The following is a 22,414-nucleotide window of genomic DNA, read 5'->3' on the forward strand; positions in this document are numbered from 1 at the left end:
TAGAGATTAAGGTGATTACTCTAAATCTTAAACTTCTATACAGTACTAAGAAGATATTAATACTACTCCTCTAGGGAACAGACAATTGTGAGGAGTTCCTTGTTATAGATAGAGTAGTTCTGTTCTGTTACAGAGAGGGATTCTAATCAGAACACTATTAGACACTACTTTCTGTTAATGAACTAAGATAGTACTACTCTATTTGTAAAGTCAGAAGAGTTGGCTTTAACTTGGAACTTGTCTACAACTGTTAGAGCTGTTAATACAGGCTTACTAGTAATAGCCTACTTGAGAGACTCAAACACAGACTACTACTAATCATCCTATTACTAAGGAACATCTTTACTAGTAAGATTGTAAAGGGGCTGAGTAATAGTACTAAAGTCTTAAATAAAGTGTTAGTAGTAGTTTACAAACCTAAGGAACACTTAGACCTGTTTCAGGTTCTAAAGTTGTAACCAGTTCCAAACTGTAGTTACTTTTGCTGGATCCATACAGACCTCTCCTCTACTAATTACAAAGCCTAGATAATCTACTAACTCTTGTGTAAAAGAGTACTTTACTTCTTAAAGGAACAGTTTGTTATTTTAGAGCTGTTATAGAACTGCTTAAATTAGTTAGTAATAGTGCTCAACTGTCTAGGTGAAGATCAGAATGTTGTCTAAATACACACTAACATACTCTGAGTTAATCAGATCTGTAAGAATGTGATTCATAAATAACTAGAATGTTGTAAGTAAGTTAGTTAGTCTAAAGAACATTACAGTCAGTTTATACAATCTATAATTAGTTTAGAACATAGTCTTCCACTCATCTCTGTCTTAAATCTGAATATTATTGTATCCTTATTAAATGTCTAACTTAGTAAAAACCCTGAATGTATGTGTCTTATTAATAAGCTCCTGAATCAGAGGGAGTAAGTACTTGTTTTTGACAGTACTCTTATTAAGACAATAATAATCCTAGACTAGGTAGAGCTTCCTATCTTTCTTTTTGACAAAGAAGAAAGAAGAGACTATAGAGAACTTTAAGGGTCAGATCCAGCTGTTCTAAAGATTTTCCTAAAGGAACTTATTAAGCACCTCCTACTCATCTCTGTTAAGTAGGTAGACCTTACAATCCTTAGGTTAGAAACCCTTAGTCAATTCAATTGTATAGTCCTAGAGACAGTGTTTAGGAAGCTAGTCAAATTCCTCTTTACTAAAGACTTTGAGGAACTCTCAGACAAAATCTGGCAGGCTAGGTTTATGTGTGTTCTAGAGTAGAGTTGTTCTAAGAGGGTTCTAGACTGGTTCTGTCTTAGACATTCTTCAGATTGACTCTGTTCTGCCTTAACTAGAATATGTATCTATATATTTATCCTAGTTGAAGAAGAACAACTAGTCACCTTTATCAGAACTGTTAGTAACATTAGAAGTGTCTGTATCTACTCAGAACAGTAGTATAAGGTAGTTACAAGACTTAGAACACTGATTGAACACAAGTGTTTACTCTAACTAGTTAATAGTAGGGTTGTAAGCTTTGAGCCATTTGAATCTGATAAAGACATCTGTCTTTCTAAAGTTAGTGACTCTAAACTCAATACTTTCCTTATAATCCTGAATAGTTATTCATAGTTGGACAAACTTAGTAATCTAACTATTCTAGTTTAGGGTTCTGTCTACATTGTATACTAGGATTAGAAGTAGAACATATTAAGTAGAGAGATAGTGTTCCTATACAAAGGCCTTATTAATATACAAACTAGTGTATCTACTGTCTACTAGAACTATTGTTTAAATCTGGGGGGATTCTGAGAAGGGAGCTAAGAGGACAGGGACTTAGAGCTAGTACTTAGAACATTCTTAGATAAACTACTACTTGTTCTGAAGGGAACATACAGCTTGTACAATCTTGTTGTCTGAGAGAGTAAGTATATACACTAACATTTCCTTATTAACCTCTCTCTTTCAACAAGGATGGACCTATGTCCTCAGTTGTAAACTCAGTTAAGACTATCTCTACTTAATACTATAGACAAACTACTAAGTAGTAAATAGGGCTAAGTAGTGTTCTGAATGTTCTAAGATCTTAGAATATAGAAGTAGTAGGTTAGATTGTACAGATTTAGACTCAGATGAAGTGTAAAGAGAAGAATCAAAAGAATCAGAAGAAATAGGAGAACTATTTACTTTTGTTTTTGACTTTCTTCTTTCTAATAAATAATTTTGTTGATTAATTTTTTCTACTTTTTCTACTTTTTCTACTTTTCTTACTTTATTTACTTCTAATCCTATAGTGTCTATTAAATCAAAAGTGGCTAGTTCTAGCATTATCCTAAGAATCTTATTAACTAGTTCTAAGTAAAGAGCTTTTTCAAGCATTCTAATAAGGACATTATTAAACCTAAGTATGAATCCTACCTTCTAGGCTAGGATATCAAACTCCTAAAAAAAGGTATTAGTAGAATGTTTGCTCTGTCACAGAGACACAAGCTTGTTCTACACATTACACTTCTTATTTAGATTAATAAAGGAAGTACAGAGTTGTCTTATGAATTTTGAATATGACTCATTATTCTAAAGTCAGATTAGGCTTCTAATCTAATGTCCTTTAATCCAGTTCTAGACTCAGGTAGTTGTGTTACCTTCCTTTATGAAGGAGAGGACAAATAGGATACAATCAAGATCTAAGAATAGATTGGTCAAAGTAGTAGCTATGTATAGTTCAACTTAGTACTGAAAGTCCTTAAAGTACTGTTTATTAAAGTCTAAAGGGTAGGCTACATGTACTTTCTTTCTAGAATAGGTTACAACTTCTAGAACAATTAGAATAGGTTCTGAAGGGGTTAAGAGTATGTGGTTAGTAAAGGCCTCTTAGATAGAGGTCTACACATATTAAGCTAGTTCTACTTGTAACTACTAATCTAGTAGGACAGTAGAGGTAGTAGTTAGTGTAGAAGGGTTTATGTTTATACTACAAAGGAATTAGTACTAAACTAAAAGGGGTAATGAATAGAAGAAGGGTGGCAAAAGTTTAAAAGGGTTTAGAAAGTTTAAAATTTAAAAATGTAAAAGGGTTAGAACAAAGAAAAGAGATTGACACAATAGTGAGTACTAATACTCAAAATGTAGGAGAGTTATAGGGTGGTAATGAGTAGTCTTAATCTGATGTTAGTAACAGTATAGAGGGGACCTAAAGGCTTAGTAAGGGGACCCAGGCTACAACTATCTTACACAACAGAAATACAGAATGTAAGTACTAAAACATAGTCAGAACTTGTAGAACAGACAGGGAGAGAGAGTGAGACAAGAGTAGAGTATATAGAGTGAGCCTAAGAGTATAGGACTACCTAGAGTAGACAAGATCAAGACTACTAGACTAGTCTGATCTTGTACACTTATATATACTAAACTACACAAGAGTACTTAGAGAGTATAAGTTACTAAGAATAATGAGCCACAAAGAATGAAAGAAAGGGAAGGTTAAAAATAAAGGTACAAAGAATGAAGGGATAGACAAAGGGTAAGAGACTATAGAATGAACAAAGAATGAAGGAGTAGTCAAAGGAATGGAATAATAAAGTAAGGAAGGGTAGTAGTAAGAGTCAGTATATATATAGTCTATAAATAGTACTCCTAAGGGACAGAAGTCCTAAGTTCTAGTATAGAAGAGTGTAGAACCCTTAGAACTGAAGGTACAAAAGTAGAGAACTGTAACAGTACAGACCTCTATCTAAGAGGCCTTTGTCAACTATGTGCTCTCAGCCCCTTTAGAACCTATCCTAATTGTTTTAGAAGTTACAACCTGTTTTAGAAAGAAAGTGTATATAGCCTACTCTTCAGACTTTAATAAGTAGTACTTTAAGGACTTTCAGTACTAAGTCAAACTATACATAGCTACTACTTTAATCAATCTATTCTCAGATCTTAATTGTGTCCTATTTGTCCTCTCCTTTATAAAGGAAGGTAATACAACCACCTAGGCCTAGAACTAGATTGAAGGACATTAGATTAGAAGTCTGATCCAACTTTAGAACAGTGAGTCATATTCAGAATTTATAGAGTAGCTCTATACTTCCTTCATCAATCTGAATGAGAGACACAATGTGTAGAACAAGCTTACATCTCTGTGACAGAGTAAACATTCTACTAATAAGAACATTATTGAACCCAAGTACAAATCCTACCTTCTAGGCTAGAATATCAAACTCCTGAAAGAAGGTATTAGAATGCTTGAAAAAGCTCTTCACTCAGAACTGGTCAATAAGATTCTTAGGATGATACTAGAACTAGTTACTTATACTAAGTAGAAGATGTGTACCATTTCCTTCAACCAAGCTATAGCTTGAATACATTAAGTTTGTACAGAATGTCTGTACATACATTCAGCTCTAACAGTTCTAAGCCCTCAGATCAATCTGCCTGTTATTTGTAATCAATCTGTTCTAATAAACATTAGAGAAGCTCAAAAGTAAGAAGTATACTTTACTTACAGAAAGTTAGGGCACTAGATTAAGGACTACTTACAGAAGCAATAGTATATCTGTTAGGTCATTAGAGTAATAATGAGTAACAAGTAGGATTTGTAGTAAGAAGCCTTTTCTACAAATCTGGAAGTCACCTTAGAACTCCTAGACCCTGACTATATACTCTAGAATTTTATAGAGACTTAACAGTAAATGTAGTACTGAAGAGCTATGACTTGGATTTTTTAATGGTTACTTTTGATTTAATAGACACTGTAGGATTAGAAGTAAATAAAGTAAGAAAAGTAGAAAAAGTAGAAAAAATAGAAAAAATAAATCAACAAAATTATTTATTAGAAAGAAAAAGGTCAAAAACAAAAGTAAATAGTTCTCCTATTTCTTCTGATTCTTTTGATTCTTCTCTTTACACTTTGTCCAAGTCTAAATCTGTACAATCTAACTTACTACTTTTGTGTTCTAAGATCTCAGAATGTTCAGAACACTACCTAGCCCTGTTTACTACTTAGTAGTTTGTCTATAGTATTAAGTAGGGATAGTCTTAACTGAGTTTACAGTTAAGGACATGAGTCTGTCCTTGTTGAAAGAGAGAGGTTAATAAGGAAATGTTAGTATATATACTTACTCTCTTAGACAATAAGGTTACACAAGCTGTACATTCCCTTCAGAACAAGTAGTAGTTTATTAGAGAACATTCTGAGTACTAGCTCTAAGTCTCTGTCCTTTTAGCTCTCTTCTTAGGATCCCTCTAAATCTGAACAATAACTCTAGTAAACAGTAGATACACTAGTTTGTGTATTAATAAAGCTTTTGTGTAGAAACACTACCTTCTTACTCAATGTGTTCTACTTCCAATCCTAGTATACAATACAGACAGAACCCTGAACTAGAATAGTCAGATTACTGAGTTTGTCTAACTATGAATGACTATTCAGAATTATAAGGAAAGTATTGAGTTTAGAGTTACTAACCTTAGAAAGACAGACATCTTTATTGGATTCAAATGGTTTAAGGCTTACAACCCTACTATTAACTAGTTAGAGTAGACACTTGTGTTTGATTAGTGTTCTAAGTCTTATAACTACCTTGTACTACTGTTCTAAGTAGATACAGACACTTCTAATGTTACTAACAGTTCTGATAAAGGTGACCAGTTGTTCTTCTTCAACTAGGATAGATATGTGAATACATATTCTAGTTAAGGTAGAACAGAGTTGATTTAAAGGATGTCTAAGACAGAACCAGTCTAGAACCCTCTCAGAACAACTCTACTCTAGAATGTATGTAGACCTAGCCTACTAGATTTTGTCTAAGAGTTCCTTAAAGTCTTTAGTAAAGAGGAATTTAACTAGCTTCCTAAACACTGTTTCTAGAACTATACAATTGAATTGACTAAGGGTTTCCAATCTAAGGATTATAAGGTCTATCTACTTAACAGAGACAAGTAGAAGGTACTCAACAAGTTCCTTTAGGAAAATCTTTAGAACAGTCAGATCTAACCCTTAAAGTCTCTTATAGTCTCCCCTTTCTTCTTTATCAAAAAGAAAGATAGAAAGCTTTACCTAGTCTAGAATTATTATTGTCTTAATAAGAGTACTGTCAAAAACAAGTACCTACTCCCTCTGATTCAGGAGCTCATTAATAAGACACATACATTTAGGGTTTTTACTAAGTTGGATGTTTGATAGGGATACAATAATATTCAGATTTAAGACAGAGATGAGTAGAAGACTGTATTCTAAACCAATTATAGATTGTACAAACTGACTGTAATGTTCTTTAGACTAACTAACTTGCTTACAATGTTTCAGTCATTCATGAATTACATTCTTACAGATCTGATTGACTCAGAGTATGTTAGTGTGTATCTGGACAACATTCTGATCTTTACTCAGACAGTCAAGTACTATTACTAACTAATTTGAACAGTTCTACAACAGCTCTAAGATAATAAACTGTTTCTCTAAGAAGTAAAGTACTCTTTTACACAGGAGTTAGTAGATTATCTGAGCTTTGTAATTAGTAGAGGAGAGGTCTGTATAGATCTAGCAAAGGTAACTACAGTTTGGAACTAACTACAATCTTAGAACCTAAAACAGGTTTAAGTGTTCCTTAGGTTTGTAAACTACTACTAACACTTTATTCAAGACTTTAGTACTATTGTCTGGCCCCTTCATAATCTTACTAGTAAAGATGTTCCTTAGTAATAGGATGATTAGTAGTAGTCTGTGTTTGAGTCTCTCAAGTAGGCTATTACTAGTAAGTCTGTATTAGTAGTTCTGACAGTTGTAAACAAGTTCTGAGTTGAAGCTGACTCTTCTGACTTTACAAATAGAGTAGTACTGTCTCAGTTCATTAACAGAAAGTAGTGTCTAATAGTATTCTAATCAGAATCCCTCTCTACAACAGAATAGAACTACTCTATCTATAACAAGGAACTCCTTACAATTGTCTGTTCCCTAGAAGAGTAGTGTTAATATCTCCTTAGTACTGTACAGAAGTTTAAGATTTAGAGTGATTACTTTAATCTCTAGTACTTCTAAGTGTCTCAAAAGCTTAACTACTACTAAGCCTGTTAGATGTTAGAACTATAGAACTATAACTTTGTACTAACCTACAAACCTAGAATGTAAATAATAAAAACTGATTTACTCTCAAGATGAGTAGGTTATGAAAAGGGGGAGAATGATAACAAAAATCTTATTCTCCTAGACAATTCCTGTTTTGTGTCTAAAACAATCTAAGAGATCTGACTCAAATCTAAGAATGTTGACTTTGTCACCTGTATATAGTAAGCTCTAAGACACACACAAGACTAGGTTGTAGTAAAGTAGCTAGAGAAGTAGGCTAGGGATTAGGAGGAGGATAAGGATGGACAGGTTTACTAGAAAGACTGACTGTATGTTCTAAAGGATTAGAAACTGTAAGAGGACATTGTCTGAGCTTATTATAACAATCTGACTATAGAACATTCAGGCTAACACAAAATACAGGAACTCATTACTCAGAACTACTAGTAGTTAGGAATGTAGAGAGAAATCCTAAAGTATGTGACTAGTTATAATATGTGCTAACAGACTAAGGCCTACCAGACTAGGGTTTAGACTCTCCTACATCTGTATTAGATTCTAGATTACTCTTAGGAAGAAGTCTTGGTGGACCTGATTAGTGAGCTACCTGAGTCTTAGGGTTACAATACTATCTGTATAATTGTTGACTGATTCTCTAAGCAAGTCTATACAGTTCTAACCTGAACAGAACTCACTTCTAAAAGTATAGTACACATTTATCAGAATCATGTCTTCTAGTTGTACAAACTCTCTCAGAAGCTCATTCACAATTGTAGACTACAATTTGAGTTGAAATTCATGTAGAACTTGTATATACTTCTCAGAATTCAAGGGAACCCTTCTACTACATATTACTTACAGACTGACAGTCAAACTGAGTAAGTTAATCAGAAGATCAAGCTCTACCTTTAGATGTTTATTAATCATTAGTAATTGGATTAGTCTGAATAGTTAGCTCTAGCAGAATTTGTGTACAATAACTAACAACACTCTGTAACAGGACAATCCTTATTCTTCCTTAATTATAAGAGACATTCATACTAGGGGACAGTTTTGAACCAGAACAACAGTTCTGAATCTGTAACAGACTTTACAGAACAGATACACAGAACTAGAGAGGACACATAAGCTCTTTTAGAGAAGGTAGTACAGGTTATAAAGTAGAACTATGATCAGAAGAAGTCTGTAGTCAAGGATTACCAGCCTAGTAACAAGGTTATGTTAGAAGCTACTAATCTGACCTTGGATCACCTAATGAAGAAGTTGGACAACAAGCACTTTAGACCCTTCATCATTAAAAAGAAGGTTAGTATCTCTGTCTACAAACTCCAACTTTTAGTAATATAGAATTACATACACTCAGTGTTCAATAAGGTTCTATTGTCTTAGTACTATAATCCTAGTTTTCCTTCACAACAAAGACTCCCTCTGCCTCTACCAGAACTCATTAGCTCTAAACTAGAATACAAAGTAGAGTACATAGTAGATACTAAACTACTGTACAGAAAACTCAAATTCCTTGTTTACTAGAAAGGGTACCCAGTTGAGGAGCACACTTGGGAACCTGCTAAGAACCTTGCTCATACTCTTAAGACAATCTGAGATTTCTATCAGCTTCATCCTAGTGCTCTACACAAACTCAGCCTTACAGATTTCCAAGCTCTACTGTTCTAACCTATGCTTGAGCTACTAACCAAGCCTTATGTTTACTAATCAGGATGATTAGTTTTAGAGGGGGGGTAATGTTATGATTCTCTACTCCTGTACCTTTAGTTCTAAGGGTTCTGCACTCTTCTGTACTAGAACTCAGGACTTCTGTCCCTTAGAGGCACTGTCTATAAACTATATACATACTGACTCTTACTACTACCCTTCCTTACTTTATCATTCCATTCCTTTGACTACCCCTTCATTCTTTGTTTATTCTATAGTCTCTTACCCTTTGTCCATCCCTTCATTCTTTGTACCTTTATCTTTGACCTTCCCTTTCTTTCATTCTTTGTGGCTTATCATTCTTAGTAGCTCATACTTCCTGAGTACTCTTGTGTAGTTTAGTATATATAAGTGTACAAGATCAGACTGGTCCTGTAGTCTTGATCTTGTCTACTCCAGGTAGTCCTGTACTCTTAGACTCACTCTATATACTCTACTCTTGTCTCACTCTCTCTCTCTGCCTGTTCTACAAGTTCTAACTATGTTCCAGTACTTGTGTTCTGTGTTTCTGTTGTGTAGGATAGTTGTAGCCTGGGTCCCCTTGCTGAGCCTTCAGGTCCCCTCTACACTGTTGCTGACACAGACATATCACCTGTACTGGTTAGCACATTCTGGTTCTAAGGGGAAACTAGTAGTTTAATGTAAAGATGATCACATGGAAGTTGCAGACAATATCTAAGTCCTTATAGTTAGTGTATAGGTTATTTGTAAATACATTCAAAGCTACTGTATACATCTTTATCTCAAAGGTCTGTAGTGCCTTACAAGCAGACATTGACCCTAGCCTCTAGAACCATCTGACAGAAGACTAATTTTCCATCATTAATAATTGTTCTATGAATTCTATCAAAGTTGTCAGTACCTTGGCTGGTTGAAGCACCAGACTATGCATCCATAAACCCACTGCTCCATTCTGTGTATGTATACACTGATAGTGTTGTCTATCTCTAGACCAAACGAAGGAAGGTTCCATTTACAGGAATTGACAAGTTTGACAAGCTTCTTGTAGTAGTTTACAACAAAGTCCACCACTTGTTGTGTCAAAACAGCCTTTTCATGCTTGTTAGCTGTAATAACATTGACTTAATACATACCCTAAGTATATTCCATAGTGTATGAATAAATGTCCTTGAAAGACAATACTATTTTGCAAATGGTATTGTGAAATAAAATACTATACATTGGCTAAACATACTATATCATTCAAGGAACAATATATTTGTTGGAAGTCCGGGTTATTGAAGACGTCTGGCAGGAGTGTAATTCGAAGTACTGCCTCAATAAGATCAAAGGCAACAAAGACACCTCTGGTGTGCTAGCACAGTTAAGTATATTCTCCAAAGGATAATATCTTGTTGGTTGTGCATATGCTGGCTTCTTTTGCAGTGGCATCCATATATGTAATGCAGTGAGATACAAACCTCTTGCAGACCTCGGGAGACGCAATGCAAGACACACGTGTCGTAAAGCTATGCAGGGCAATTTTAAATTATGACAAAATAAGTATATCATATGTGATAACGATTGAAGCATACTCTTAATGCATGAGATTTTGATGTAGATTATTTTCATAAGAATAAATGAACAGAATACAAAAGAGGTCCCTGTTATACAAGTTTACGTTGACAAGAACTAAGTTAAATCCAGGAAATAATAAAAAATAAAAGAGTCACTCTGTTAGTCCTTCCCTACTAACATGAATAACGACGAACTAACCTTATCAACCTCTTCATCCCTCACGTCACTTGTCCATCCTCCGTTCGTCCTTGCCTCAGACTCACCGATCAGACTTAGCGTGGTGCCTACGTTGCAGAGTTCGCGCCAGAATGACTCGTTGTTGATTTTTGAGGGGGAGAGACAGGAGGATTTGAGATCTTTTAGGTACCTGCGTATATCATAAAGGTTAAGACCTGTATTTTTTCATTCGTTGGAGAGGCAGGAGTTAACTTACGAGTTCCATGTATCAATATGTCCTTTCTACATACCGTTCAAAACGTAAATTGGATTAATAACATAAACACGAAGAAAAAAAAATTCAAGTTTTTTGCTCACTTTCAAACAAACAGCTCTCATCTCCTTCAAACACATAATCACTTCTCCATGTCTTCGTCTTGCGAATGGTCGACTTAAGATTTCTTTCAAGACTTCATATAGTTCTTCGATCACTTCTGTTTCTGGTTTCATTTTCGTTTTCTCTTCAGGTGGAGAGTCTAGTGTTTTCTTGAAGTCTGAGAGAGGGTGGGCGAGCCCGATTAGGTGGCCTGGTTCTTTGCCGAGGTCGAGGTTGATTATGTCTGTGTCTTTACCATTATCGTTACCACTTCCGATTGAGACGGAAGGGGTTGCTTCGGGTGAAGGTAGTTGGGTAGGAGAGTGAGGGGACTTGCTCTTCAATGTAGTAGTAGACGGTCCTGCCTCCATTTCTTCGTCGGATTCAGGTTCGGTTACACTTCCACTTTCGCTAGCATCATCTTTATCTTTATCTTCGTCGACATCCACGTCCATCTTATCGGCATCTCCAACTGGGGACTTCTTCTGAAGTACCGGCTTCTTATCATCGTCCTCTGCTGCATCTTCTTTTTTGATCCGCGATGAAGGAGATGTTTGCTCGACTTTGATCCGAGGATTTGGTTGGTCGAGTAAGAGAAGCTCGTCATCGTCGTCTCCTGCGCGCACGTGTCCGTCTTTTCGTGTTCGCATGACTCGTTTCGGGACTGTTTAATATAGTATAAGTTATCATCATTAGCCATGATCCGTATAAATTATAACATAAGGAAACGCTTCGAAATGAACAGAAAAAGAGAATGGACAAAGACGAGGAAAAAGAAAGAGAGAGTACTCACCTTGTCGAACCTTAAACGCTTGCTTACATTCCTCAAGTGCAGGTAACGCGCGTTTCAATACGCGTCGAGGAGGTTCGAGGTACTTGATGACTTCTTCGTGAGGTGGTGGTAAAGGATTCGTACGGAGGTCAGATACGACTGCCGCGTGGAAGAGCGCTTGTTTGATTCGGTGGACGGCTGGGTTGTATGATAGGCGTGGGTCAAACCAGGGGGTACGTTCACTTCAACTCTGAATGTCAGACAAGAGAAATTAGGAAATTAAGGCGAATATGACAAAACACACCCAGTTTCATCTTTATCACCCGCATGCATCAAATCCATCCCATCCACAAACTTCTCCATACTTTCCATCTGTTCCTCAGTCGGGAGGAACGGGTGCTTCGTTATCCTCTCTCCCTTCTTGCTTACCAAATTCTCAAGTGAAGGGAACGTATACTTCCTCACATCATCCGCGAAAGGCATCTGTAACCACAAAAAGCAGTCGACTTTTTCGAGTTGACGTGGGATGAGTAGCCCCATTTTTGGGTCCATGTCGTCTCGGGAGACGTATCGGGCGATGGCGACTACGTGGCGGGAGAGCATGGCTTGGACGATTGAGGAGAGGGATAGTTGGGTTTGGGATGAGGATGGGTCCGCCCAGACGTATTGGACTTCGCTCATTGCTAGTTCGCGACGGAACTACGCGAGAAATTCGTCAGTGCAGGTATGGATGTACGTAGTAATGACGGAGGGAAGGAGGGAAGTTGACTTACCAAGTGATCAGGGAAGAACCCGCATATATCCATACCTTTACGAGTACTAAGACGCGGGAACTGACCGTCTGGACAAGGAGCGTACGAAGCACCGTACTTGAATCCCTTAATAAGTTGATCTTTGTCGACTTTCTCTGGTACGCCTTCCTCCTCGTCAACTTCGTCGGTTTGCATTTTATTTTTCTCGTCTTCTTTTCGGTCTTGGTCGTCGCCCTCTTCGTTCTTTACGTTTACGAGATACTCGGTTTGCATGTTTAGCTGGACGTAGACGTCTTTCTTTTGTTCACCATTCACATCCATTGCCTGATTCTGACTCTGGGCTTGACTTTGATGGTGGCTTTGGCTTTGGCTTTGACTCTGCGTAGCGGGAGCCTCGTCACTCGTATCGGACACAACCCGCTTCGCGAATTTCTTCAAAGTCGGAGGGTGGACAGCAGCCGTGCATTTACTCATCTTAATCGGTAACTCAATCGCCTCCTCCGGTCGCGTGTCAACATCTCCAAGTCGAAGTGTAGTACCCAAAAGCGCTGATTTGGTTTCTTTTACTTCTGGTCGTTGGCATTCGTGTAAGGCGTATGCGGCGGTACCGATCATTCCTAGGTCGTCGTGTAGGGATGAGATGAATTCGTGGAAGAATCTCTCGTTTTCGAGCTAAATTAGTCGTCATTTCAGTTATGTGTTGTCAATGAGATTTATAAAGATGATTCAGACCTTGATGGGTGATTTATCTTCTTGCTTGACGCCGAATTCTTCGTCATCGAAATCGACACCACTAAAGGAAAGAAAATTAAGTTTACGGCTAGTAACTCAGCCAACAGAGTTAAGTCTTACATTATCGTGGTGGCTATCTGAAGATCGTTTATTTTCTTGACGGTCACGTCCCAATCCTCGACTTCAATAGGGTTTTCGCCGTCGGTGAGCACAACTAATTTCCGAGTCCAGGATTTCTTCTTGGCCAAGTATCGGTCTTGAGTCTCAATAGCCACTATAATTGCGTCGATAGCTATGGTAGACTAAAATTAGGGAAGAAAAATGAAGGAATGGAAGGTAGTGCGTACGATCGCCTATTTCCGTAGACGGCTGAAGGTTTTGTAATTTTGTGAGTGTACCGGTATTCGGCTGACCGATGGGTATGAGTTCGGTGACGTGCTCGTAGCCCCCATTCGAGTCATTAACGACGTTGTTTGTTTCTGTAAATGAACTGAATGTTACAATAATGATTAATGCAAGCTTGGGACGTGGCATGAGTCACCTTCTGTGCCGAAGAGAATTACGCCGCATTGATCTGTCTTGCGCCCGTGAAATATCTTTGGGTCTAATGAGTAGTTGAAGTTGGCGCATTGTCAAGCGGCGCACCATCTCTTGTATTTTGAGTAGGACATATTGCATTGCCCAGGCGAGATTTGTCATCTCGACTGTGCGCGTTGTGCCGTCCTGGCTGTCTGACACCTCGACTGAGCGCAGGCTGCCCATTGAGGGCGAGACGTCGATGCAGAACATCGTCACAGTGTACTATCGAATGAACATATTGTAAATATATATGATAATATAGTATAACCTGGGACGTACCCCAGCGCGCTCAGCAGGCATGATGGGAGGTAAAGTAAAAGGTTGGAATGAATGGCGTCACGACGCGTCTGAGATGAATTGGCGCGACTCACTCGGAAGCGCGAGTGTGATCGCGTTGTCACGGTGTGACTCTAATGTGGCCGTGTGGGAATGGCTGAGTCATCAATAGGGGCTACGGTTCTCTCACAGACTCGCTCTGCGTGTGACTGAACTGGCACTGACTGACTGTGTTTGTTTGCGGGCATCTGCTAAGGACGCGCGCCATCCACCCGCGTTTCCGTCCATTTTCGCTGCTTATCCTCTCTACGCGTCCTATCCGCCCACTCCCGATCCTATCCCGCCACTCCCCGCCGCTCGTCTACCGTCCGGCAGCGCCCTCGGTCGACGATGGCGTCCCCCGCACCCCCATCACTCTCCCATCCCGCCCCGCCAAACGGCGTCGGCCCTCATACAAATGGTGTGGCAAACGCTCCCGTCCAGCGGCAGATGCTGCCTATCACCAAAGAGCGCGTCACCGCCGTTCTTCAGGTATTCCACTTTTTTGTCCCATCACCCCTGTTGTGGCTTCTCACCCATATTCTTATCCATCCACAGCGAATAGACGCTCTTCGAGCCCATGGCTATACCGTCGAGACAAGTCCTGAGATGGACAAACTGATGCGTTTCATTGCTCAGGTCAAGAACGCTCAGTCTAACATGAGTATGCCTTCTCCCTTCTCTTCCCCTTTGACAGCGACGTTTTGTCTGACCTGACATCCACATAAGACCAGGCTGCTGTGGCCGCTCACCCTCAGCCACCTATGGTCAACGGCTTCTCTCCCCACCTTAACGGTGTCGCCAGCCCTAATCCCCTGGCTGGTGGTCCCATCCCTGCACATGCCGTCCCTCCTTCACCAGCGTCGCCGGTGTCGTTCACGGAAGATCAGGTCGCCGCACTGCGTACACAAATTCATGCCTTCAGATCAATCCAGCGAGGCGCCCCGATCCCAGAGCACATTCAAAACGCATTGCTCCCTCAAAACAATGCCATCACTGCTCTCGAAAAGTCCGTGCAGGGCCCTGATGTGCCGGCTAGGATTGTCGACGCCGCCGTGAAAATAAACGGTGCACCCAGTGAGGCACATGCCTCGGCCACCCCAGAGGTGCGGGGTTCCTCAGAAGAAAAGGCAGCCGTAAAATCAGAAGAGCAAGAGATAGAAGTAGATGGTCCATTAGGCCCCTTCCTTGAAGAGGACACAAAATCACCGATTTATCCTTACAACGCCTATGTCCATCCGTTCTCCCACCTTAAGCGCCCAGATAATCTGTCGCCTGCTCAGCAACAATTATGGGCAACTCGGCTTCAACGCCTCCTCGTTCCCTCGGTTATGCCAGCTGGACTCGACCCTCACCAGGTCATTGCAGAGCGGAATCGGTACGTCGATGCTCGGATTGAACAACGTATACGGGAGCTGTCCGATATGCCGGTTACGATGGGTGATGGTGGATTGGATTCCATTTCGTTCTCTAATGCTGTAGAAGGCAAGGAGAACAAGGAAAACGAGGACGCTCAACAGCAAGCTACCTTGGAGTCCATTTCTTCTACGAACAAGCTGATGCAGCTTTCGCGACACGCACATGGAAAATTGAAGGCTTTAATCGAACTCAAGGCGCTTCGTGTACGCGAGAAGCAACGAACCCTGCGTTCTCAGGTCGTTGAGCGTCTTAATCATGGTACTTTACTTCCCCTGGACCGTAAGGACTTCCGTCGACCGCGCCGTCCAACATTACGCGATGCCCGGACGACCGAACAGCTCGAACGGAAGCAGCGAGCTGATCGTGAGCGAAGGGTGAAGAGCAAGCACTTGGAGCAGCTTGGAGTTATCTGCAAGCATGGGCAAGAGATGATTGCCGTCAATCGGGCTCATCAGGACCGCGCGTTGAAGCTTGGCCGTGCTGTCCAATCCATGCATGCTTTCACGGAGAAGGAGGAAGCCAAGCGTATTGAGCGAATCTCGAAGGAGCGTCTTAAGGCTTTGAAGAACGACGATGAAGAGGCGTACATGAAACTTATCGATACTGCCAAGGATACTCGTATTACACATTTGCTTCGCCAAACGGATGCTTACCTTGACTCCCTTGCTCAGGCTGTGGTCGCACAGCAGAATGATGATGTACACGGACCGGCAATTATCACGGGACAGCAGGAAGAGGGTCCTGCGGACGAAACGATGTTCGGGGCGCAGAAGGTGGTCGATCCTGACGAGAAGACGAAAATTGACTATTATGCTGTGGCGCATAGAATCAAAGAAAAAATCTCGAAGCAACCGAATATTCTTGTCGGTGGCACGTTGAAAGAGTATCAGCTAAAAGGTCTCCAATGGATGGTCAGTTTGTATAACAACAGGTTGAATGGTATCCTTGCCGATGAAATGGTTGGTTTGTCCTGCAGTCAAACTAAGGAATTTAATTACTAAATTTGTATTGTATCAAGGGTCTCGGCAAGACGATTCAGACGATTTCACTGATTACCTTCCTCATCGAAACCAAGAAGCAGCGCGGACCGTTTCTTGTCATTGTTCCATTGTCAACCATGACGAACTGGACAGGTGAATTTGCGAAGTGGGCTCCGGCTGTCAAGACGATTTCCTATAAAGGCAACCCGCTTCAGCGAAGACAGCTGCAGAATGAGATTAGGATGGGCAATTTCCAGGTACTCCTTACTACATATGAGTATATTATCAAGGATAGGCCTGTCTTGAGCAAACTGAAGTGGCTGCATATCATCATTGGTACGCCTTACCGTCTTCTGTATTTTTCGCCATTTGACTTATGTTCACTTTAGATGAGGGTCACAGAATGAAAAATACGCAGAGCAAGCTCTCACAGACTCTCTCAATGTACTATCACTCCCGCTACCGTCTCATTCTCACGGGTACTCCGCTACAGAATAACTTGCCCGAACTGTGGGCCCTGCTCAACTTTGCCCTTCCCAAGATCTTCAACTCGGTTAAATCGTTCGATGAATGGTTCAACACGCCCTTCGCAAACTCTGGGTCATCTGATAAGATAGAGCTGAACGAAGAAGAGGCTCTGCTTATTATTAGGCGTCTGCATAAGGTGCTCCGGCCGTTCTTGCTGCGTCGATTGAAGAAGGACGTGGAGTCTGAGTTGCCGGATAAGGTTGAGAAGATTATTAAGATTAGGATGAGTGCGCTGCAGTCGCAGCTGTACAAGCAGATGAAGAAGTATAAGATGATTGCTGATGGGAAGGATGCGAAAGGGTATGTTTATTTCCTGTCGAGCTCTGAGGTCTCCTCTTGCTTACCTTGGGTGATTAGGAAATCGACTGGTGGTGTGAAAGGTCTTAGCAACGAGCTCATGCAGCTCCGGAAAATCTGCCAGCACCCGTTCTTGTTCGATAGTGTGGAGGATAAGATTAGTCCGAGTGGTATGATTGACGATAATATTTGGCGTGTTGCCGGCAAGTTCGAGCTTCTTGTTCGGGTTCTGCCTAAGTTCTTCGCTACTGGCCACAGAGTATGTTCTCCTTTCTCTTAAGAGGTTGCATATACTCACTATCGATGCGATGTAGGTCCTCATCTTCTTCCAGATGACTAAGGTCATGGACATCATGGAGGACTTTATGAAGTCTCAAGGCTGGCAATATCTTCGACTTGATGGTGGGACGAAGACAGAGGAACGTGCTTCCCATGTCCAGGTTTTCAATGCGAAGGATTCGCCCATCCAAGTATTCATTTTGTCAACGAGAGCTGGAGGTCTTGGTTTGAACTTGCAATCTGCAGATACTGTCATTATGTATGTTTCGCTTTCCGTCGTTTCTTTCTGACGCTGCATTTGCTGATTTGTGAATCTTAGCTTTGACTCTGATTGGAACCCTCACGCCGATCTTCAGGCTCAGGATCGTGCTCATCGTATTGGTCAAACGAAGGCCGTTCGCATTCTTCGGTTTATTACGGAGAAGAGTGTAGAAGAGGCTATGTATGCGCGTGCGCGGTACAAGCTTGATATTGATGACAAGGTCATTCAAGCTGGTCGGTTCGATAACAAGTCGACGCAGGAGGAACAGGAAGAGTTCTTGGTGCGTTATTTTCTGGTTTTCATTATTTCTACAAGTGTCTGAATAATTTACGTTGTTCTATAGCGATCTATCCTTGAAGCCGACCAAGAAGAGGATAACGAAGAGTCAGGCGACATGAACGACGACGAGATCAATGAGATCATCGCACGTAACGATAACGAGATTGAGGTTTTCAAGGACATGGACATCCAGCGACTTCGCGACCAGAAGAATAACTGGGTGATGTCTGGTCACCATGGTCCTCCGCCGCAGCCGCTCATCCAGCTCGAAGAGCTGCCGGAGTGTTATCGTAATGATGACTACTTTGAGGCTGTGGCCATGGAAGAGGAGGCTGAGGGACGTGGACAGAGACGTCGGAATGTTGTTAGTTACAATGATGGTCTTTCGGATGATGCTTGGGCAATGGTCAGTAGCCTTGTTTGCATTTTCATTACATATTTCTGGATGCTTATCTATTATTTGTAGGCACTTGAAGGTGACGAGGATATCGAAGAGCTGATTGAACGGTCTCGTGAAAAGGCTCAACGACGTGCTGCAAATAAACTTCTTCGTGACAGTGAAGGACAGTCGTCGAGAAACTCACCAGCGGTAGATGAGAATCGTGGGCGGAAGAAGAAGGGCCGTCCACCCAAGAACGCTGCTGTTGCTGCTGTTGTTGAAGCCGACTATGAGCCGTCGATCTCGAATGGAAAGAGGAAGCGACCTGGTAAACCTGTTTCGGTCACTCCTTCGATTGCGGATGATGATGATGATCGCGATGCGGTGAGTTTTTATTTATTCTGGTCTTGTGGTGAAGGATTGTGACTGATGTTGGACGATTTTCTTTAAATTAGAAACGGAGAAAGGTGAAGAATGCGGAGGTGCCGCCTTCGGTGAGGGAGCGTATGAAAAAGGTGTTCAATGAATGTTACCGTGCTGTGCAAGTCTGCGAGGACCCTGATAATGGCAGACGAAGATGGGAGTTGTTCAAGGAGCTGCCGGATAGAAGGGTATGTTAATTCAACTTTGTTCAAGATTGGTTCGAGTTTCTAATTCCATTCATTCTTCGCTCAGGACTACCCGGATTACTACCAAATGATCGCTCAGCCGATTGCGATGTCACATCTTCGTAAGCGCGCCCAGACCAACTATTACAAGGACGTCCAACAGTACCGCGACGAATGGAGACTCATGTTCAACAACGCGCGGACGTACAACGTTGAAGGTTCTCTTGTCTACATCGACGCTGATGAGATGGAGAAGGTGTTTAACGAGGTGTTTAATCGTCTGACGGTCAATTCGGGTCTTCCTGGTGCCGAGATATCGGAGAACGGCGGCGGTGGTGGTGCTGGGTCGTCGAGTGCAGTTGGGATGGGCGATGAGGAGGATAGGCCGGTTTTGTCGAGGAGGAGTATTGTGAGGACGAACTCGAAGGCGATTTTGAGCGATGAGGATGATTATTTGACTCCTAGTGAGGACGACTGATCTCTTGTGCTTCCACCTCCTCAACCTCTCCCTCCCGTTTTATTATATAAATAACGCCACTTTTCTCTCTTTCTCCCGCCGCCTTTGTGTGTGTGATTGCTGTGCTTTGTGTATCACCTCTTTTCTCGTTTTTCCTCTCTCTACATGTAGCTTAGCTCGTGCTGTCTGTCTGATTGCCTGTCGTCTGTTTGTCTCTGTCTGTTTGTTAATAGACTTCTGTGACTTGTCTCTAGTTTATTTGAAATACTAAGTATGTGTTTCTTTGTGTACGAAGCGTGAGTCAGGTTCAACACGTATGTATTTGTATTTTTAGTTAATAAAGTGGTAAGGTAGACAGACGTGTTATTTAGTATTTCCCACATGAGAGTTCCTTCTTTGAACTAATTTTTCCTACGTCCTATTTATTCTACTTCCTACCCCACCAGCCTCCGAGGAGACTACTCAATCCACCTCTACGCGAGGCATCGGATTGGGGCTCGGGCGTTGAGGGTCTGTCGATCGATTCAGCCATTTTGGCTTTGGTCGTTACTGGTGTTGTCGTCGTCGTCTGAGCCGGTTTCTCGGCAGTAGACGTCTTTGACTGTGTTTTATTTTTGTTCTCTTTCTCGTTGTTCTCTTTGTTCTCTTTGGGTGAGTCCATGCCGGCGCGCGAATGAAGTCGGTCCATGTCGAGTTGGACGTAGTTGAGTGCGATGTCGAAGAAGAGAGGTTTTTTTAGTTCTTTCTTCTCTTTCCCTTCTTTCACCTCTTTCACTTCTTTCGTCGTCTCCTTTCCTTTTCCTCCTTGGTCCTTTGCGGTCTTGTTTTCAGAGGCGTTAGTTGAGGAAGGGGAAGATTTGGGGATGGTAGGTTCTCCGCCGTTATACGCGAACCAGGCGCGTTTGAAGGAATCTGAGGAGGTGGAGAGGGTTTGGGTGAGGTGTGTGAGGAGGAGTTGGGTGAGGGGGTAGAATGTGGATGGGTCTACTCTCGAACCTGTCCTCGCGGATGCAGATGGCGAGGATGAAGACGGAGAAGGGAAGGAGGAAGAGAGGAAGGAGGATGTTGCTCGGATGTATAGTTGGGATTGTTGACAGAGAACGAGAGCTTGAGTGTATTGTTTTACAGCTGCGTAAGAGCGTGCTAAGTAAAGGCATCTACGAGCTTTCGTATACTCCAACCTCGTCTCTACGGCATTCGTCAAGTCAGGGTTGTCTTCGACGATATTTAGGCTACGCATGTGTTCGAGAGTTTGGACGACTGTGTTGAGGAGTTTGACGATTGCTGGGTTTATGCGTGCGTCGAATTTGATCTCCTTATCCTTATTATCATCAAGAGTTTCAAGAGTTTCAAGAGTTTCATGAGCGTGATCGGATTTCGATTTTGCATTCGTTGTCGTTGTCGTTTTGGCGGGCTTGCGAGGTCCCTGAGACTGAGAAGAGGAGATCAACGCTTCGATGAGCGTGAGGTCTCGCTCGACTCGATGGGCGAGAAGCTGGTAGACGATGAATGCGTGTAGGAAGTGGATGTCGCGAGTTCCGGGTGGTGAGGTTGCAGAGCCGCTAGTTGTCTAAAATAACACGAAATTAATAAATACAATTCTGCAGGCCTGGGTGATAGATGAAGAACATACCCTCTGCGCCTCGGCAAGCTTCCTCGCTACTTCCTCTGCTTCGCTAAGTGCTGCTAGGATCGCATCGAAGGCAGCGACGCCCTTGCGGGACTTTTGGTGTCGCCTCCTTCCCTGCTGCTTCGTTTTCGTCTTCTTCTGCTCGTTGTTGTCCTCACCTGACTTCTCGACCGTATCGTTCATCGCAGCCTTGAGCAGTTCCTCTGCTTTCTGTACTTCGAGAAGAACGTCCACCAACTCCGGGTTGCGTACCGGAACAGGCTCTCCGTCCCACATGAGCGTCTCAAGGCGTTTCCTGCCTTGTACGGTAGCGTCACCACGGCCTTCCGTCCGGAGTCGCTCGACAAGCTGGCTGCAGCCTTCAACGAGTGTTTGTTGATGTTTCGGTGCGATTTCTTTGACGATACGGTCGATATCGTACGCGTTCTCTTGTCCGAGCTGATGAGCGCAATAACGTATCTCCGGAGCAATCTCATCAGAAAACAACGTCGCGAGAGCTTGGTCTCTACTACTCTCCGCACACTCCGCTAACTTATCAAGAATACCCCTCGCAACGCAAAGCTGGTCCAGTGCGTCCTCATATTCGTCTCTAAAACGCAAAAAGCGCCCACTGAGAATTAGAGTGTAAGCGTTAATCTCGAGGATGTTCTCTGCTGAGAGTCGTTGTGCTTTGTATAGACTTTGACAGTGAGAGAGGAGTTGTGTACACCAATGGAGAGAACGTCGGAAACGACCTGTTGCGTTGTGTCGAAGTTTGCCTGCGTGTTCTTTGTTGGCGGGTTGGAGGGATGAGGTGTACAACTCCTGCGAGTACGCCCATGCTCGTTCTGTCTCGAATAGCAGAAGCTCAAGACTGAAGGAGGAAAAGAATGAGCATGATAAAGTAAGGTGGAAGGACGTGTGTGATGTAACTTACTGCCCAGCCTTGACGTTTTCGAGTGTTATCGGCGGTAGTTTCTTGAAATCCCGTCCCTTTCCATGCGTCATTTTCAATGAGGACCTGAGTCGATGGGTCCTGTTTCCACAGTGTTTTCTGACAGACGACGATTAGATTTAGTTCGTGCTGAGTTTCTGTATTGAGGATATAGACGAACCTGTATCTGTTAAAATCATTGTAACGGAGACCATATGCGTTACGATGTTCACTGGCGAGCTGCAAGGCTTTTACGATACCATAATTCAGTATTTTGCCTTATTCGATTGGTTTTGACAGAATTTCTGACCTCTGAACGAAACAGTATTGCTATCTGACAAAACTTTCGACATGATACGAGAATGCGCTGGATTCAACGAGAATGTGGAAGAAGGTGAGCGAAGGAGGAAAGATGCTCAGGGCCAATGACGGTCG

The 22,414-nt window shown here is 41.9% G+C and overlaps 3 protein-coding genes across 3 annotated transcripts; 1 reads left to right on the plus strand and 2 right to left on the minus strand.

The window, feature by feature from the left end:
* Positions 1-2,405: 2,405 nt before the first annotated feature.
* Positions 2,406-13,933, minus strand: FOMMEDRAFT_155602 (SPOC domain-like protein; the record flags this gene model as incomplete). The annotated part of the gene is made up of 13 exons (XM_007266008.1): positions 2,406-2,426; positions 10,465-10,633; positions 10,700-10,725; positions 10,801-11,462; positions 11,592-11,812; positions 11,875-12,269; positions 12,344-12,994; positions 13,055-13,115; positions 13,175-13,346; positions 13,402-13,533; positions 13,596-13,650; positions 13,700-13,855; positions 13,913-13,933. The coding sequence occupies 13 exons, from the start codon at positions 13,931-13,933 to the stop codon at positions 2,406-2,408; spliced, it is 2,742 nt and encodes a 913-aa protein (XP_007266070.1).
* Positions 13,934-14,712: 779 nt separating this feature from the next.
* Positions 14,713-19,457, plus strand: FOMMEDRAFT_81830 (SNF2-family ATP dependent chromatin remodeling factor snf21; the record flags this gene model as incomplete). Its single annotated transcript, XM_007266009.1, has 10 exons — positions 14,713-16,326; positions 16,386-16,683; positions 16,737-17,175; positions 17,233-17,431; positions 17,487-17,710; positions 17,771-17,993; positions 18,057-18,398; positions 18,459-18,755; positions 18,827-18,982; positions 19,047-19,457. 10 exons carry the CDS (start codon positions 14,713-14,715, stop codon positions 19,455-19,457), a joined length of 4,203 nt encoding a protein of 1,400 aa, XP_007266071.1.
* Positions 19,458-19,846: 389 nt separating this feature from the next.
* FOMMEDRAFT_122270 (uncharacterized protein) lies at positions 19,847-22,101 on the minus strand. Its single transcript, XM_007266010.1, has 4 exons — positions 21,983-22,101; positions 21,238-21,919; positions 21,070-21,180; positions 19,847-21,006 (listed from the first exon to the last, which is right to left on the minus strand). Exons 1-4 carry the CDS (start codon positions 22,051-22,053, stop codon positions 19,864-19,866), a joined length of 2,007 nt encoding a protein of 668 aa, XP_007266072.1. The 5' UTR covers positions 22,054-22,101; the 3' UTR covers positions 19,847-19,863.
* Between the last annotated feature and the right edge of the window lie 313 nt (positions 22,102-22,414).

This window comes from Fomitiporia mediterranea (assembly GCF_000271605.1).
Source record: "Fomitiporia mediterranea MF3/22 unplaced genomic scaffold FOMMEscaffold_5, whole genome shotgun sequence".
Taxonomy (NCBI): Eukaryota; Fungi; Basidiomycota; class Agaricomycetes; order Hymenochaetales; family Hymenochaetaceae; genus Fomitiporia; species Fomitiporia mediterranea.